The 16,322-nt window shown below is 39.2% G+C and overlaps 2 protein-coding genes across 2 annotated transcripts in view; one reads left to right on the top strand and one right to left on the bottom strand.

Annotated features, from left to right (window-relative positions):
• The window catches only part of LOC123324871 (cytochrome P450 3A12), a 17,045-nt gene extending 14,364 nt beyond the window's left edge, over positions 1-2,681 (bottom strand). Inside the window, exon 1 of the mRNA XM_044915283.1 lies at positions 2,661-2,681. Within this exon, the coding sequence (XP_044771218.1) occupies positions 2,661-2,681 (21 nt within the window). The remainder of the gene's footprint in view (positions 1-2,660) is intronic.
• Positions 2,682-4,872: 2,191 nt separating this feature from the next.
• LOC110571855 (cytochrome P450 3A12-like) lies at positions 4,873-14,655 on the top strand. The gene is made up of 7 exons (XM_044915282.1): positions 4,873-4,884; positions 6,467-6,580; positions 6,834-6,922; positions 8,238-8,386; positions 12,337-12,464; positions 14,144-14,210; positions 14,636-14,655. The coding sequence occupies exons 1-7, from the start codon at positions 4,873-4,875 to the stop codon at positions 14,653-14,655; spliced, it is 579 nt and encodes a 192-aa protein (XP_044771217.1).
• Positions 14,656-16,322: the final 1,667 nt, after the last annotated feature.

Here is a 16,322-nt window from a genome sequence, read left to right as displayed (position 1 = left end):
AAAACTTTTATTTTGAAATAAGAATAGATTCACAGAAAGTTGTCACAGGAGGTCCCATGTCATGTGACCTTCAAGCTGTTTCCTCTAAGGTTGTATCTTGCTCAACTATAGTGCAGCGTCCAAGCTGAGTTTGACATTGGTTCTAGTCACAGAACTTAAACAGATTTGAGCAGTTTTATATGCACTTGTGTGCGTGTGTGTTGTTCTCTGAACATTTATCTTACATGTAGATTTGTGTATCCACCACCCCAATGACGTTACAGGGCTGTTCCATCACCAAAAAGTCTCCCTCTTACTATTCTTTTATAGGCACAGTGTGTAGCTTGTCTCTTATTATCTCAGGGTTTTCAGCAGAGCACACAGTTTTGTTTTGTTTTTGACAAGGCCAATTTATCCTTTTATCCTTTTATGGGTTGTGACTTTGGCATCAAGTTTGAAAAATCTTCACCTAGCCCTAAGTCCCTAGGATTTTCTCCGAGTATTTACTTTTTTGTTTTACATTTAACTATATAGTTTTATGTTTTATATTTATAATGTAAATCCTATATGGTTTTATGTTTCGCATTTAAGTCTGTGATCCATTTTGTGTCAATTTTTAGTGTTAATTGTGAGGTGTGAAGTGTAGGTCAAAGACCTTTGTTTTTGGCCTATGGATGTCTAATTGCTCCAGCACCATTTGTGAAAAGGCTATGCGTCCTCCATTGAATTGCTTTTGTAGCAGTATCAAAATTGAGTTGGGCTTATATGTGTGTATGTCTGTTTCTCATTCTCTGTTCTGTTCATTGATCTCTGTATCTCTCCCTCCACCAATGCCAGGCTCTCTTGATTACTGTAGCCATATAGTAAGTCTCAGCATCATGAACAGTGATTCCTCCCCTTTGTTGTTGTTATTGTTGTTGAAATTGTTTTAGGTATTCTAGCTCCTTTGCCTTTCCATACAAATTTAGAATTAGCTTATCTATGTTTGCATAATATTTGCTGGGATTTTATAATACATGACTTAAACCTATCCATCGATATGTGGAAAATCTGTATTTTTCCTGTCATGTCTTTCAATCTATGAATGCAGTGTGTGCTTATTTAGGTTTTCTTTTATTCTTTTCACCAACATTTAGTTCTCAGCACAGGAAAGCCATATATGTTTCGTTAAATATACATCTAAAGTATTTCACTTTCTTTGTGTGATTATAGTTGTTATTGTGTTTTTACTGTGCTTTGACATATTCTCGTTACTATATAGAAACGGGGTTGATTTTTCTGTTGATCTTGTTTCCTACAACCTAGCTTAGCTTGTTTATTAGAATCAGAGGTGTTCTTTTTTATATTCCTTAAGATTTTCTACATTAACAATTATGTCACCTGAACTAGAAATAGAGACACTCCTATTTTTATTTTTCCAATCTTATGCCTTTATTTCTTTGTTTTGTCTTATTCCACTAGCTAGGATTTCTAGTAAGATGTTAAATAAGAGTGGTGAGAGTACACATTTAGTCTTGTTCCTGATGTTAAGGGCAAGCATTCAGTCTTTTACCATTTAAATATTTATATATATATATATATATAGTGAAAACTGTATATATTTAACTGTGATGTTTTGATTTGTGTATACAATGTGAAGTGATTATGACAAATGAATTAACATATCTATCACCACCCAGAGTTTCTTTGTATATGTGTGTATTTTTTTTTTTAGATATTTATTTATTTATTTGACAGAGAGAGAGAGAGCAAGAGAGGGATCACAAGCAGGGGGAGTGGGAGAGGGAGAAGCAGGCTCCCTGCTGAGCAGGGAGCCCGATGCTGGGCTTGATTCTAGGACGTTGGGATCATGACCTGAGCCAAACGCAGAGCTTAATGACAGCCACCGAGGCGCCCCGATGTGTGTGTGTATTAAAACATGTAAAATCTACTTTTAAATTTCAAATATATAGTACATTATTAATAATTATTTTCACCAGGGGCGCCTGGGTGGCTCAGTCGTTAACGATCTGCCTTCAGCTCAGGTCACGGTCCCAGGGTCCTGGGATCGAGCCCCACATCGGGCTCCCTGCTCAGAGGAGAGCCTGCTTCTCCCTCTCCCACTCCCCCTGCTTGCATTCCCTCTCTCGCTGTGTCTTTCTCTGTCAAATAAATAAATAAAATCTTTTAAAAAAATAATTATAATCACCATGCAGTATATTCAGTCTCAGAACTTTTTCATCTCATTACTGAAATTTTGTACCATTTGATTTCTATCTGCCATTTGCCTCTACCATTCTAGCATTTGTTCCTGAGCTTGACTTAATTTTTCTAGATTCCACTTATAATTGAGATCATGCAAATCCTGTCCTTCTGTGTCTGGTTTAGTCCCCTTAGAGTGTTGTCCATGTTGTCCAGGTTCATCCATGCTTAAAATGGCAAGATTTCCTTCCTTTTTAAGGCTTAGTAATATTTCATTTTCTCTATCCATTCATCTTTCCCTTTACATTTGAAGTAATTATTGATAAGGATTTACTATTGTCATTTTGTTAGTCCAGGTGTTTCATAGGTCAATTTTTCCTCCTTCTCATCTTTCTTTGTGATTTCATGGGTTGGTTTTTTTTTTTTTTACAGTGCTATGCTTTGATTTTTTTTCTCTTTATCTTTTCTGTATCTACTCTATGTTTTTGCTTTGCACTTACCAGGAGGCTTACATAACACATCTCCTAGATATAGCAGTCTGCTTTAAGCTGATAAGAACTTAACTTTGTTTACATCCAAACTCAATGCTTTTATTCCTTCTCCACCAATTTTATGTTTTTGATGTCACAATTTACATATTTGTATATTGTATATTTAACAAATTATTTTAGCTGTAGTTTTTAAAATTATTTGTGTTTTAAGCTTTCACTAGAGTTGTAAGTAATTTGTACATCACCAGTTTACAATATCACTGTGTCTGAATTTATACATTTGTATTTACCAGTGAGATTTATACTTTCATGTGATTTCATGTTCCTAGTGAGTGCCCTTTTTGTTTTTCAGCTTGAAGGACTCCCTTTAGTATTTCTTGTAAGGCAGGCTTAGTGGTAATGAATTCTGTCCGCTTTTGTTTGTCCGGAAATGTCTTTATCTCTCTCTCATTTCTGAAAGCCTTGTTTTTCTGGGTAAGGTATTCTTCGTTGGTATTTTTTTTTCAGCACGTCAAATAAATCACCCACTGTCTTCTGCCTTTCACGATTTCTGCTGAGGAATCCACTGACAGCTCACGATGTTCCCTTGTATGTGATGAGCTCCTTTTCTCTTGCTGCTTTCAAGACTTTTTCTTTGGGTTTAATTTTTGAGTTTTATTATAATGTCTCTTGGAGAAGTCTTTTTCAGATTCAATGTTATTGGGGACTTTAAGCTTCATGTCCCAAGATTTCCATACATTTCGCTAGGTTTGAGAAGTTTTCAGCCATTGTTTCTTTCAGTAAGCATTCTGTCCACTTCTCTCTTCACCTACTGGGACTCCCATCGTATGAATATTGTTTCACTTGTTGGTATCCTATAAGTCCTGTAGGCTTTTCCCCCCAGTTCTTTTCATTTTTGTACCTCACTCTGACTGGATAATTTAAAATAATCAGGAGGGCGTGATTGGTTCAGGCAGTTGGGGGCCACAACTTCAGCAGCTGCATGATCCTTGGCAGCAAGAGCCGTGGAGGGTTCTTTGTGGCTGCAGTGGCTGTTGGGGTCTTCAGCAGCACCACCAGATCCAGCGCCAGGAGGCTGGGGAAGGAGAATGGTGGCAAGAGTTGGTGCTATGCACACACCCATCTGTAGTGGCTGAAAGCAGGCTCATGCCCAAAACAGAGCTAGTGCCAGTGGTGGGGACTGTCCGCCTGTGGGCACACAGGGAGCCTTGAGTGTCTGGGCTGTCTGTGTGCACTCACATGGCTTCAGGACTAGCCAGTAGTGCATGCGCGGCAGCTGGGGGCTTGTGAGTGGAGTTCAGGCCGGCCGTGTGAAGGTGCACAGCTTCAGGGTTTAGCTGTGGTCTCATGTGGCAGTGCAGTGACAGGAGTCAGGCCTGGCCTCAGGCCCCTGAAAGCTGCTGGGGCCTGGGCTGGTGTTGTACATGTGCTGAGTTACAGAGGCCAGACTGGCTGGTGGTGTAGATTCTGGGGCTCACAGTGTTGGTGGTGGCACGGCTGAGGCAACTCCAGTGAGTACAGATGGGACACAGCAGGACTGAGGCAGCTGGAGCCTGCAAATGTGAAAACCTGGGGGACTATCAGCAGCAAAATCTTAGAGGGTGCACGGCGCCGTACCCGCTGTTGGTTCCTCAGCAGCCAAGGCTGCTAGGGTGTTCTGCAGAGCAGGACACAGAGAAACATGGTCACACCTGCCACTTGACTGATACTGGTAGTCCGGCCCTTCTTTGTTCCTAGCTGTGTCTAGATGTCAGCCATGCCAGTCTCTGGGAGGTTTGAAACCAAAACAGGTCATTTGTGCTGTGCCCTGAAGGGCTGGGGCTAACAGTCGTTCACCCTTCTGCTGTTCCCCAGGAAGGGGAACTGTCTCAGTCAGGGAGTGTCCTCTTGGTGCTGAGCAGTGCTGGCCTGGGTCATGGGGTGATGCGGGCAAAATGAAGTTATTTTCCTTGCACAGTTATTCTCAGGAGTTTTCTCCACTCTGTTGTTGAAACTTTTTAAATGGACTCCTAAGCTCTTGGGCCTATTTTTGTTTGTGGATAGCTGTCTAATTGTTGTTCTTTGTGGGGTGACAGAGGCTGGAGTGTCCTGTTCCATCATCTTAGTGACATAATATCAGTCTTTCCTCACTGAGGTGATGTTAGCTGTAGGGTATTTAGATGCTCATTATTAAGTTGAGGAACTTTCCTTCTCTTCCTAGTTTGTGAGTTTTTATCATGAAATGGTGTTGGAGGTATCCATTTTATTTTTTGTTTTGAGGAGGGCACGTGCTGTGGTGAGCACTGGGTGTTATAGTTAACTAATGAATCACTGAACACTGCATCAAGGACTAATTATGTACTATACCGTGGCTAACTGAATGTAATAAAAAAAGTAAAAAGCTATGTGGGAAAAAATAAAAACAAAACACACATATGACAAAAAAATTTTTTTAATTTAAATTTAATTTAATTAACATGTTCTGTATTATTAGTTTCACAGGTAGAATTCAGTGATTCATCAGTTACATACAACATCCAGTGCTCATTACTTCATTACTAAATGCCCATCATCCGGTTACCCCATTCCTCCAGCCACCTCCCTGGGAGCAATTTTCAGTTTGTTCCCTATAGTTAAGCATGTCTTATGGTCTGCCTCCCTCTCTGTTTTCATCTTATTTTATTTTTCCTTCCCTTCTCCTATGTTCATCTGTTTTGTTTCTTAAATTCCACATATGAGTGAAATCATATAATAATTGGATTTCTCTGATTAACTTATTTCGCTTAGCATGATACCCTCTAGTTCCAACCATGTTGTTGCAAATGGCAAGATATCATTCTTTTTGATGGCTAAGTAATATTCCATTATATATATACCATGTCTTAATTATCCATTCATCTGTCAATGGACATCTGGGCTCTTTCCATATTTTGGCAATTGTGGACATTGCTGCTATAATCATTGGGGTGTATGTGCCCCTTAAAATCACTGTTTGTATCCTTCTGATAAATACCTAGTAGTCCAATTGCTGGATTGTAGGGTAGCTCTGTTTTTAAGTTTTTGAGGAACCTCCATACTGTTTTCCAGAGTGGCTGCACCAGTTTGCATTTCCACCAACAGTGTATGAGGGTTCCCTTTCTCTGCATCCTGGTCAACATCTGTTGTTCCCTGAGTTGTTAACTTTAGCCATGGAGATATCCATTTTAAAACAAACTATAATTTTGGAAAATGGAAGAAATATTCAAACTGGTTGACTTGCTAGGCCAGTCCCAAGATGATATATTGAAGAGAGAATTATTTCTCTTTTTCCTTATGTCCCTTTGGGGAAAATACAGGGACAAGAGATTTCTATATTACTGTATCATTTCTTCACAAGAGCAAATAGATTCCTCATCTTTTTAGTGTTAACTACAATTTTTTTAAAAAAATCACCGTATCAAGACATCCATTTCTCATGCTGTGGATATATGTAAAGGCAGAACTGGTCTGAGGCAACATGCAGTTTTCCAGGCTATCTGGCTGCCTTCTACCAATCCAATTCTACTCTGCACAGCTTAGGAGAATGTACTAGGTGTTAATCCTCTGTATTCCCCTGGAGGAGTAGTTTCCCTGCCAAATTTTCCCATACCGCATCAGGTGGCTGGATGTGTCCACAACCTTGCGGGAGGCTAGGCATTTGGGGTAAGTATCTGTTAATAACCTACCATAAGGCCTACTACTAAGTTGATAATCACTAAATATTTGTTTAATAATTTCTGCCTGTTTAACAAAATTTCCACAACCTTTGAGACCTCCAAAACTTATGTAGGGCAAATTGTGTTTTTCTTTGATTCTAGTCTTTTGGTCCAGTGGGATTTATGAAAAGTGCAATCTCTTTGTCTGAGGATGAAGAATGGAAGAGAATGCGAACATTGCTGTCTCCAACCTTCACTAGCGGAAAGCTCAAGGAGGTAAGAAAAGAAGAGGACTTTCAGTGAGAAAGTTAAGGAATGCATCTGGGGGCAGGTAGGAAATAAAATCACAGTCCATCTCTAAAGGGTAGTCTGCTGAATTTGGGCTTCCTAAAAATGGTCTTTTCATGTCCTACAAGAGACATGATAAAATTTGTTATTACAAATCACTGCTCCATGCTTGTGAAAGCCATGTCATCCTAGGACTTGATTCTCAGATTTAACTTCAGGTGGTGTTGTATTTTGTGTGTAGATGTTCTCCATCATTGGCCAGTATGGAGATGTGTTGGTGAGGAACCTGAGGAAGGAGGCAGAGAAAGGCAAGACCATCATCTTGAAAGAGTAAGTAGGAGTGCAGCTGCTGGGATTCTGACTCTGTCACAACATTTTCCAGCTGCTGCCACAGAGCCAAATTCCCACTGTTGAGTTACTCAGTGAACAAGCTGAGGTAGGTGTATGATGTTACAACCCTAGTGGGCCAGCCAAGAAGAGGTAGCTCACCTAAAAAGGCAGAGCAGCCAGGAGAGAAAGGGTCTTCTTTTGTGTACATGAGGGAGGATTAATTTATCTGCTTAGTTGTCACCTTGGATATTCTGGAAGACAAAAATACATTATTTGAAAAGAAGACACATGATTGTACCAAATCTTTGAATGTAGAGAGTATGGAATGGTGGGAGGGAAAGGCACTTGGTACATGTTGTGCGGGGGGAAGGAACATTAACACGTGGAACTTGGAACAACTTAACCCCCTTCCTGATTTTGTTGAGGATATTAGCAAAACACTAAATATTAATTCTTATGACCAGCTGTCCTTCTTTCAATCTCAAAAGAGAGAAGGCCCTGCTCATGGGATGGGTAAGGTGACCATTTTTTTCCCCTACCTGGAATATATTTTAATAATGTAGGATGAACAGATGTACATTGGGACTGTCCTAGGAAACTAGTGGCATATGATATCTTAGCTATGGCATCCCCTAAGTCAATTTTGGTGTAATTTAATATATATATTTTACCCTAGGAACATTCTTGTTCTTACATTTTCTAGAAATGAGTGAGTCCGAAGGATAATCTCAGATTGATGGAGATGAGACAGAGTGGGTCTTTCAGGAGCCTTAGCAGGGGTGTAGAGAAGAAGGGATGGTGTTCTTGGCAGCACAGAACAGGGTGTTGGTGTTCTATCATGTGCTGAAGAGGAATCAGCTCTGAGTGTAGATACTGTGGTGAGAGGAGATCCTGATCAATTTCACCTACTTGGCCCTGAGGAAGGGTTAATTATTCCACCATTTGTCCTTCTCAGACACAGTGCTAATCCACCTTCTACTGCCCATACTCAAAACACACTACTGTAATATGTCCAGCTCTTGGTCTCTAACCCTCCATGACTGAGCTCCTTGAGCTCAGAGGTGTGTCTAACATGTTACAGTGTCCCCATGACCCCTAGCACAAGGCCAGCTGCATCAGTGGCACCTCCTGAGCACCTCGTGAGTGAGTGTGATGTCATAGAGACTCTTCAGATGATGTAGCAGGTGGTTCTGGAAGTGTGGCTCTTGTCTTGCCTGGTCATTGGAATCTACACGTACTTCCTGTTTCATGTGTTTGATAAGAACAGTAAAAAGGTATCACTTTTAATTATCTACATCTTTCTTTCTCTACTAAGCATCTTTGGGGCCTACAGCATGGATGTGATTACCAGCACATCGTTTGGAGTGAACATTGATTCCCTCAACAACCCACAGGATCCCTTTGTGGAAAATACTAAGAAGCTCTTAAAATTTGATTTCCTTGATCCATTTTTCTTCTCAATATGTAAGTACAGTACTAGTTTTCTCTTTTTCTTTCCTTCCCCTTTTCTCCCCTTCCTTCCTTCCTCTCTCACTCCTTCCCTTACTACCTTTCTACAACAATTTTACTGAGATATAACTTCATATAACATATATGTCCCCCTTTTTTAAAATTTATTTTTTCTTATGTTAGTCACCATACAGTACATCATTAGTTTTTGAGGTAGTGTTCCATGATTCATTGTTTGTGTATAGGACCCAGTGCCCCATGCAATACATGCCCTCCTTAATACCCATCACGTGAAATAAGTCAAGCAGAGAAAGTCAATTATCATATGTTTTCACTTATTTGTGGAACATAAGGAATAGCACGGAAGACATTAGGAGAAGGAAGGGGAAAATGAAGAGGGGGAAATCAGAGGGAGAGACAAACCGTGAGAGACTATGTCCTCCTTTAAAATGTACAATTTAATTTTTACAGTCTGAGTGTTCATCGTCCAAGGAATGGATAATGAAAATGTGGTATGTATATACCATGGAATCTTATTCAGCCATAAAAATGGAAGGAAATTCTGTATTTGGACAACATGGATGGATCCTGAGGGCATTATTAAATGAAATGAGTCAGGCAGGGAAAGACACATATTGTATGACTTCAATTACACGTGGAATAAAAAAACAATACAAGAAACGAAGTCATACAAAAAGGAGATCAGATGTGGTTCTCAGAGGCAGGGATTGGGGGGTGGGACTTGAATGAAGGTGACCAAAGGTACACACTTACAGTTATAAGATATATGAGTCCTGGACTGGTAAATACAACATGATGACTATAGTTAACACTACTGTATGATGTATTTGTAAATTGTCATCATAATGGCAGAAAATTTTGTTTTTATAACTATATGGGATGATGCATGTTAACTAATCTTATTGTGGTAATCATTTTTATATATGTATGTCAATTATATGCAGTACACCTTATTTTATATAATACTGTATGTCTGTTATAACTCAAGGAAACGGAAAACTCTTCTTGGTGCATTCAAAGATATGTGTAACGTTTACTGCAGTTAATTGTGGAATATTGTTCAACACAGAAATCCTGTACTTTTTTACTATCACTACCTACTTTCCTTAGCCTTAAGCAACCACTAATCTGCTTTCTGTCTGATAGATTTGCCTCTTCTGGACTCTTCATACAGATAGAATCATATAACATGTGATTTTTGTGGCTGCCTTCCTTCATTAGCATAATGTTTTCAAGGTTCATCCATGTTGCAGCATGCATCAGAACTTTCTTTTTATGGCAGAACAATATTCCATTGTATGGACATACTGCATTTTGTTTATCCTTCCATCTTTTGAGGGACATTTGGGTTGTTTCCAACTCTTGGCTATTGTGAATAGTACTGCTATCCACATTCATGCACAAGTTTTTGTTTGAATACCCGTTTTTAATTCTTTTGGGTGTGTATTCTGAGATGGAATTGTGGAGCAACTTTGCTGTTTGTACAATGCTTTGCATTGTAACTTGCTATGTTGCTAAGGTAAAGTGTGTTTAATTTAATAAGGAACTGCCAAACTGTTTTCCACAATAATGACATCATTTTACATTCCCACCAGTTAAACATGAGGGTTCTGGTTTCTGCTCATCCTTGCCAACAGTTGGTCTACATTTGTCTATCTTTTTGATGATGGCCATCTTAATGAGTGTGAAGGGTATCCCATTGTGGTTTTGTTTTGCATTTCCAATGACTAGTGAGGTTGAGCAACTTTTTATATGCTTGTCGCCTATTTCATAACTTCTTTTTTAAATTTAATTTTTTATTTAAATTCAGTTATCCAAGGTATAGTGCATCATTTGTTTTTGATATAATATTCAGTGATTCATTAGTTGAGTATATCACCCAATTCTCGTCATATCAGGTGCCCTCTTTAATGCCCATCACCCAGTTACCCCATCCCCCCACCCACATTCCTTTCCACAACCCTCAGTTTGTTTCCTGGAATGAAGAGTCTCATATAGTTTGTCTCCTTCTCTGATTTATTTCCATTCAGTTCCCCCCCACCGATACCCTTATTGTTCTCTGTACTATTTCTTATGTTCCACATTTGAGTGAAACCATATGATAATTGTGTTTCTCTGATTGACTTATTTCACTTAGCATAATACCCTCCACTTGCATCCATGTCAATGTAAATGGTAGATATTCATCCTTTCTGATGGCTGAGTAATATTCCATTGTATATATGAACCACATCTTCTTTATCCATTCATCTGTTGAAGGACATCTTGGCTCCTTCCACAGTTTGGCTGTTGTGGACATTGCTGCTTTGAGCATTGGGGTGCACAACTTCTTTAGCTAAATATGTATTCAAATTCTTGCCGATTTCTGGTTCAGTTGTTTGTCTGTTTTTGAGTTGTAAGAGTTGTCTGCATCTTCTAGATAAAAGACCCTTAAGATATATGATTTGAAAATTTTTTCTCCCATTCTGTAGGTGTCTTTTCACTTTCTTCAAAGTGTTCTTTGTAGCAAAAAATTTTTAATTTTGATGATGTACAATTTATGTATTTTTCCATTTTTATCTGTGATTTTAGTGTCATATTTAAGAATTTATTGTAATTTCTGAGGTCATGTGACTTGTCCCAGTAACATTTATTAAAAAGACTATTTTATTCCATTGAATGGTATTGGAAACCTTCTCAAAATTCAGTTGACCATAAACACATGGGTATAATTTTGAACTCCAAATTCAATTCCATTGATCTATATGTCTCTCCTTATGCCTGGACCACACTGTCTTGATCATTATAGCTTTGTGGTAAGTTTTGAAACTGGAAGTTGGAGTTCTACAGTTTTATTCTGTTTTTTTTTCTCCAAGATTGTTTTGGTCATTCTGGGTTCCTTACATTCCATATGAATTTTATTTTATTTTATTTATTTTTTTAAAGATTTTATTTACTTATTTGACAGAGAGACACAGTGAGAGAGGGAACACAAGTAGGGGGCATGGGAGAGGGAGAAGCAGGCTTCCCACTGAGCAGGGAGCCCAATGCGGGGCTCGATCCCAGGACCCTGGGATCAGGACCTGAGCCAAAGCAGATGATTAATGACTGAGCCACCCAGGTGCCCCTCCATATGAATTTTTTTTTTAAGATTTTATTTATTTATTTGACAGAGAGAGAATGAGAGAGAGAGCACATGAGAGGGGGGAGGGTCAGAGGGAGAAGCAGACTCCCTGCTGAGCAGGGAGCCCGATGTGGGACTCGATCCTGGGACTCCAGGATCATGACCTGAGCCAAAGGCAGTCGCTTAACCAACTGAGCCACCCAGGCGCCCCCTCCATATGAATTTTAATTTCAGTGTGTCCATTTCTACACAGAAGCCAGCTAGGATTCTTATAGGGAGTACATTCATCTGTAGATCAGTTTGAGGAGTATTGCCATCTTGGCAATATTAAGTTCTAATCCATGATCATTGGATGTTTTTCCGTTTACATAGATCTTCTTTAATTTATTTCAACAATATTTGTGGTTTTCAGAGCATAAGCACTTCTTTTGTTAAAGCTATTCCTAAGTATTCTGTTCTTCTTGATGTTATTGTAAAGGAGTTTATAGTCCTAATTTCACTTTTGGATTTTTTATCACAATGTATGAAATATAATTGATTTTATTGAGGCTCTAGTCCAAAATAAAAGGCTAAGAGATCCAGGAATGTAATCTTGTTCCTTTGGTCACTCCAAAGATGTGGCAGGAGACACTGATCTGACTGTTCTAGTGGTGGCCCATATGTGTGACTTGCTCTGGCCCAGCCATTGGCTTGAAAGTTCAAGTAAAGGTCATAGAGGGAATAACTCCGATATGAATGAATCCTGGTGTCTTTTAATCCTCAGGTTGGTAGACCAAATTATAATTGCTCCGGGGCAATTTTTCATTTTCACTGATATTTCCATTGCTTTTTTTCCTTATAGTACTATTTCCATTCCTTATCCCAGTTTTTGAAATATTAAATATCTGGCTATTTCCAAAACGTGTTACTGATTTTTTCACAAAATCTGTAAAAAGGATGAAGGAAAGTCGCCTCAAAGATAAACAAAAGGTAAATCTGGTGGTGGTTACATGTGTATGTTCACTTTTGATCTGTTATTGAACTGTATACATCTGATGTACACACTTCTAAGTAGGTTTTTATGGTAGGTAGAGAACTATAGGGTTTAGAGCAGGAGACTTCTAACATTTTAGAGAGAATGAAGAAGGTGGAGGTCAGGGAAGGAGATAAGAAGATGAGTCAGAGAGACAATGTTTAAAATTTAAGAATAAGCTTGCCAACGAGTATGTCACTGCATAATCTTCAGTGAGAGGAAAAACTACCACTTCCTTTCAATAAATTGTCAAAACTTAAAAATTACTGTGTAAAATATTTTTCCTGGCAGTATGATTTTGCCAGATCTTACAGTGACAAAGAATCCCTTCAATTCTAAGCCTCTTTTTTTACACAGTCTCCAGTGGAAGTTCCCCTCAGGCACCTGGTTATGTTAATAACATAATAATAATAATAATAATAATAATAATAATAATAATATCATAATGTGGAGTGGGCAAGTGTCTTCTTTGGACACTGAGGCTGCAAGCTGGACGAGTAGGCTTTGCCTTCCTGAGACTTGGCGGCCAGCACTAAGATGTGTGTAGGACAAGGAGACAGGGCTGGTTCCCCAGGATGTCTCTGAAGATTGTGCAGAGTTCTGGGAGGGTGGGGCATTGGAAGATGCTGACGCAGAAGCTGCCCGTGGACTCTGCAGAGGTCAGGGAATTGGTCTATGTGACCATTCATTAAGAATTAAGGCTGGAAAAACAAAAGGACTGAAGTCAGGGACTCTCTCCCCAGCTAGTAGGTATGACAGGAGAGGGAGCAGGAAACACTTGGGCCAGGAAGCTGTGTTCAAAAGCCAGAGAAGCTGAGGATCAGAGAGAGCAAGAACCAAAAAGCAATGGGACATAATGGCTGGATTCCTGTCAGGGAAATATCATGCTCTCCAAGATTTGTAGCTGGACATTTTTGTTCACTGATGACTCTGGAAACACTAGTTAAACTTCTGGATGTACAAAAGGAATGAGATCTTGCCATTTGCAATGACGTGGATGGAACTGGAGGGTATTATGCTGAGCGAAATAAGTCAAACAGAAAGACATGTATCATATGACCTCACTGATATGAGGAATTCTTAATCTCAGGGAACAAACAGGGTTGCTGGAGTGGGGGGTGGGATGGGAGGGATGGGGTGACTGGGTGATAGACACTGGGGAGGGTATGTGCTCTGGTAAGCGCTGTGAATTGTGCAAGACTGTTGAATCTCAGATCTGTACCTCTGAAACAAATAATGCAATATATGTTAAGAAAAAAAAAAAGATGATAGCAGGAGGGGAAGAATGAAGGGGGGGGATATCAGAGGGGGAGACGAACCATGAGAGACAATGGACTCTGAAAAACAGACTGAGGGTTCTAGAGGGGAGGGGGGTGGGAGGATGGGTTAGCCTGGTGATGGGTATTAAAGAGGGCACGTTCTGCATGGAGCACTGGGCGTTATGCACAAACAGTGAATCATGGAACACTACATCAAAAACTAATGATGTAATGTATGGTGATTAACATAACAATAAAAAACCTTCTGGATGTAAAGGGGCCATATTCTCAGGAAAGAAGTTAGATACTGCATCCCTGTTTTATTTCTGACTTCACAAGTGACTTTTTGTCATTGAAATGTCTCTTTCTGTTTCCAGCACCGAGTGGATTTTCTTCAGCTGATGATTAACTCCCAGAATTCCAAAGAAATAGACACCCATAAAGGTAAGCAAGGAGAGCTCCAGATGGCTCTTGATGGGGTGGCTCAGAGACAGGGGGTGGTTCTGAGATATGGAGGAAGATTTTAAGCAGATGGAATATCAGAAAATCAAAGAAAGACACATGTTCAGATACAAATGGTAGCCAGAGCATTTTCCAGAAGAACACAGCCACAGTTTTTTCAAAGCTTGAAGGGCAATGTTAGACAAAGCAGTCAGTGGTCTGCCACATGGGAGCGTGTTTCCAATGTCAGTCCTCCAGCCTAATCCAGACCCATTTAATCAGACCCTCGGCCTGGAAATTCACATCAAGGCTCATCACGTCAGGAGGCACCTGGCCCCAGTATTGGCAACCTTCTTTTGGAACACTTGGTTAAACTTGTGTTCACTGGCTTAATCTACTCCCAAGTTTTTTTTCCTTTTGTAATTAAGAAGTAGCTAGTGCAGGATGACTTTGCGACTGTGTACATGTGGTGTTTGTCTTTAAACCATCACCTACTACTTTTACCATCCGTGGATGGTATTTGACTAAAACTATTATTACTATGATGGTTGCAAAATGATGGCTTTCTACTTCTACCATTTCTTCTGCATTTGGAGTGATAGTCCATTGTTAGGGTGGGCTTTCCATTCATCATCATTATTGTATTAGTTTATTTATATATGTCAGTATGATCTTAATATTACTTAGTCTCTTACATCATTTTTTAAAATTTAGATTGTAAATTCTTTCAGATTTGTCCTCTAGAAGCCATTTTAAGTGGGCTCCTGTGTCCTTTTTTTTCTCTTTCTTCTTCTTTATGGGTTCTATAGACTTTATTTTTTTAAAAGATTTTATTTATTTATTTGACAGAGAGACATGTGAGAGAGGAAACACAAACAGGGGGAGTAGGAGAGGGAGAAGCAGGCTTCCCGCTGAGCAGGGAACCTGATGCAGGGTTTGATCCCAGGACCCTGGGATCATGACCTGAGCTGAAGACAGATGCTTAACAACTGAGCCACCCAGGCGCCCCTAGACTTTATTTTTTATAGCAGTTTTATGTTCACTGCAAAATTGAGTGAAAGACACAGAGACTTATCCCATATCCCTTCTGCCCCACCTACATACTGCATCTCCCACTATCAAAATCCCTCACAATGTGGTAATTTTGTTACAATCAATGCCCCTACAATGACAGATTATTACCACCCCAAATCATAGTTTACATTACAGTTCACCCTTGGTGTTGTACATGCTATGGGTTTAGACATATGTATAATGATGTATATCCACCATTATAGCACATAGAGTATTCTGTGTCTTTTTCCCATTTATTTTATGAGCATTTCCTTGCATTCTGGTATGAGACATTCCAGGTTTCTCTTCTGTTTCCCCTGATGAGCCCTGGAATCATCCACTTCTCCAAGAAGCTCTGTTTCCTTTTAGTGAGAAATGGTATTTAGAACGCAAAATCTGGGATCTAGGAGTGCTCATTGCTACAAGGGTTTCTTTGTTTCTATTTCCTTTCAATGGACCAAACAAAGAACATCAAATATATTTACACAGAACTGATGAAGATAAATATTTCTATATCCATAACCAGTGATGTAATTATGGTCTCTGCATCTGAAAGAAAAAAGGAGTCTTGACTTAATTGTTGTTTCTATGACTGAAATATTCCCATTGTGGTTAATTTCAAGCTATCTATGGTTTCACAACCATCGCACAAAATTCTTGAATATATAACAGTTGATTCTAGAGAAAAACGATGGGCTTACTCTATGACACCACTCTCTCTCTCTCTCCACATATATCTATATATCTATAACTATGCCTACTTCTATTTTTTTCTATCTATCATCTATCTATTTATCTCTATCTATCTAGTTCTACTACTTTCTGTGATAAAGGAAATATTCTATATATGCTTGGTTCTATGAACCACTACACACATGTGGTTATTGAGCACTTGACATGTGGCTAGTGTCACTGAAGATCTGAATCTTATATTCTATTTAATATAATTAAGTAAAACTTAAATATAAATAGCCACATCTGGCAAGTGGCTACCTTATTGGACAGCACAGCTCTGAAGTTTGATTATCATGGGGTTCATGGTAATCGAGAGCAAGAATTTGA

Source organism: Neomonachus schauinslandi, chromosome 5 (genome assembly GCF_002201575.2).
Source record: "Neomonachus schauinslandi chromosome 5, ASM220157v2, whole genome shotgun sequence".
Classification (NCBI taxonomy): domain Eukaryota; kingdom Metazoa; phylum Chordata; class Mammalia; order Carnivora; family Phocidae; genus Neomonachus; species Neomonachus schauinslandi.
This window is presented reverse-complemented; position numbering and strand designations above follow the sequence as displayed.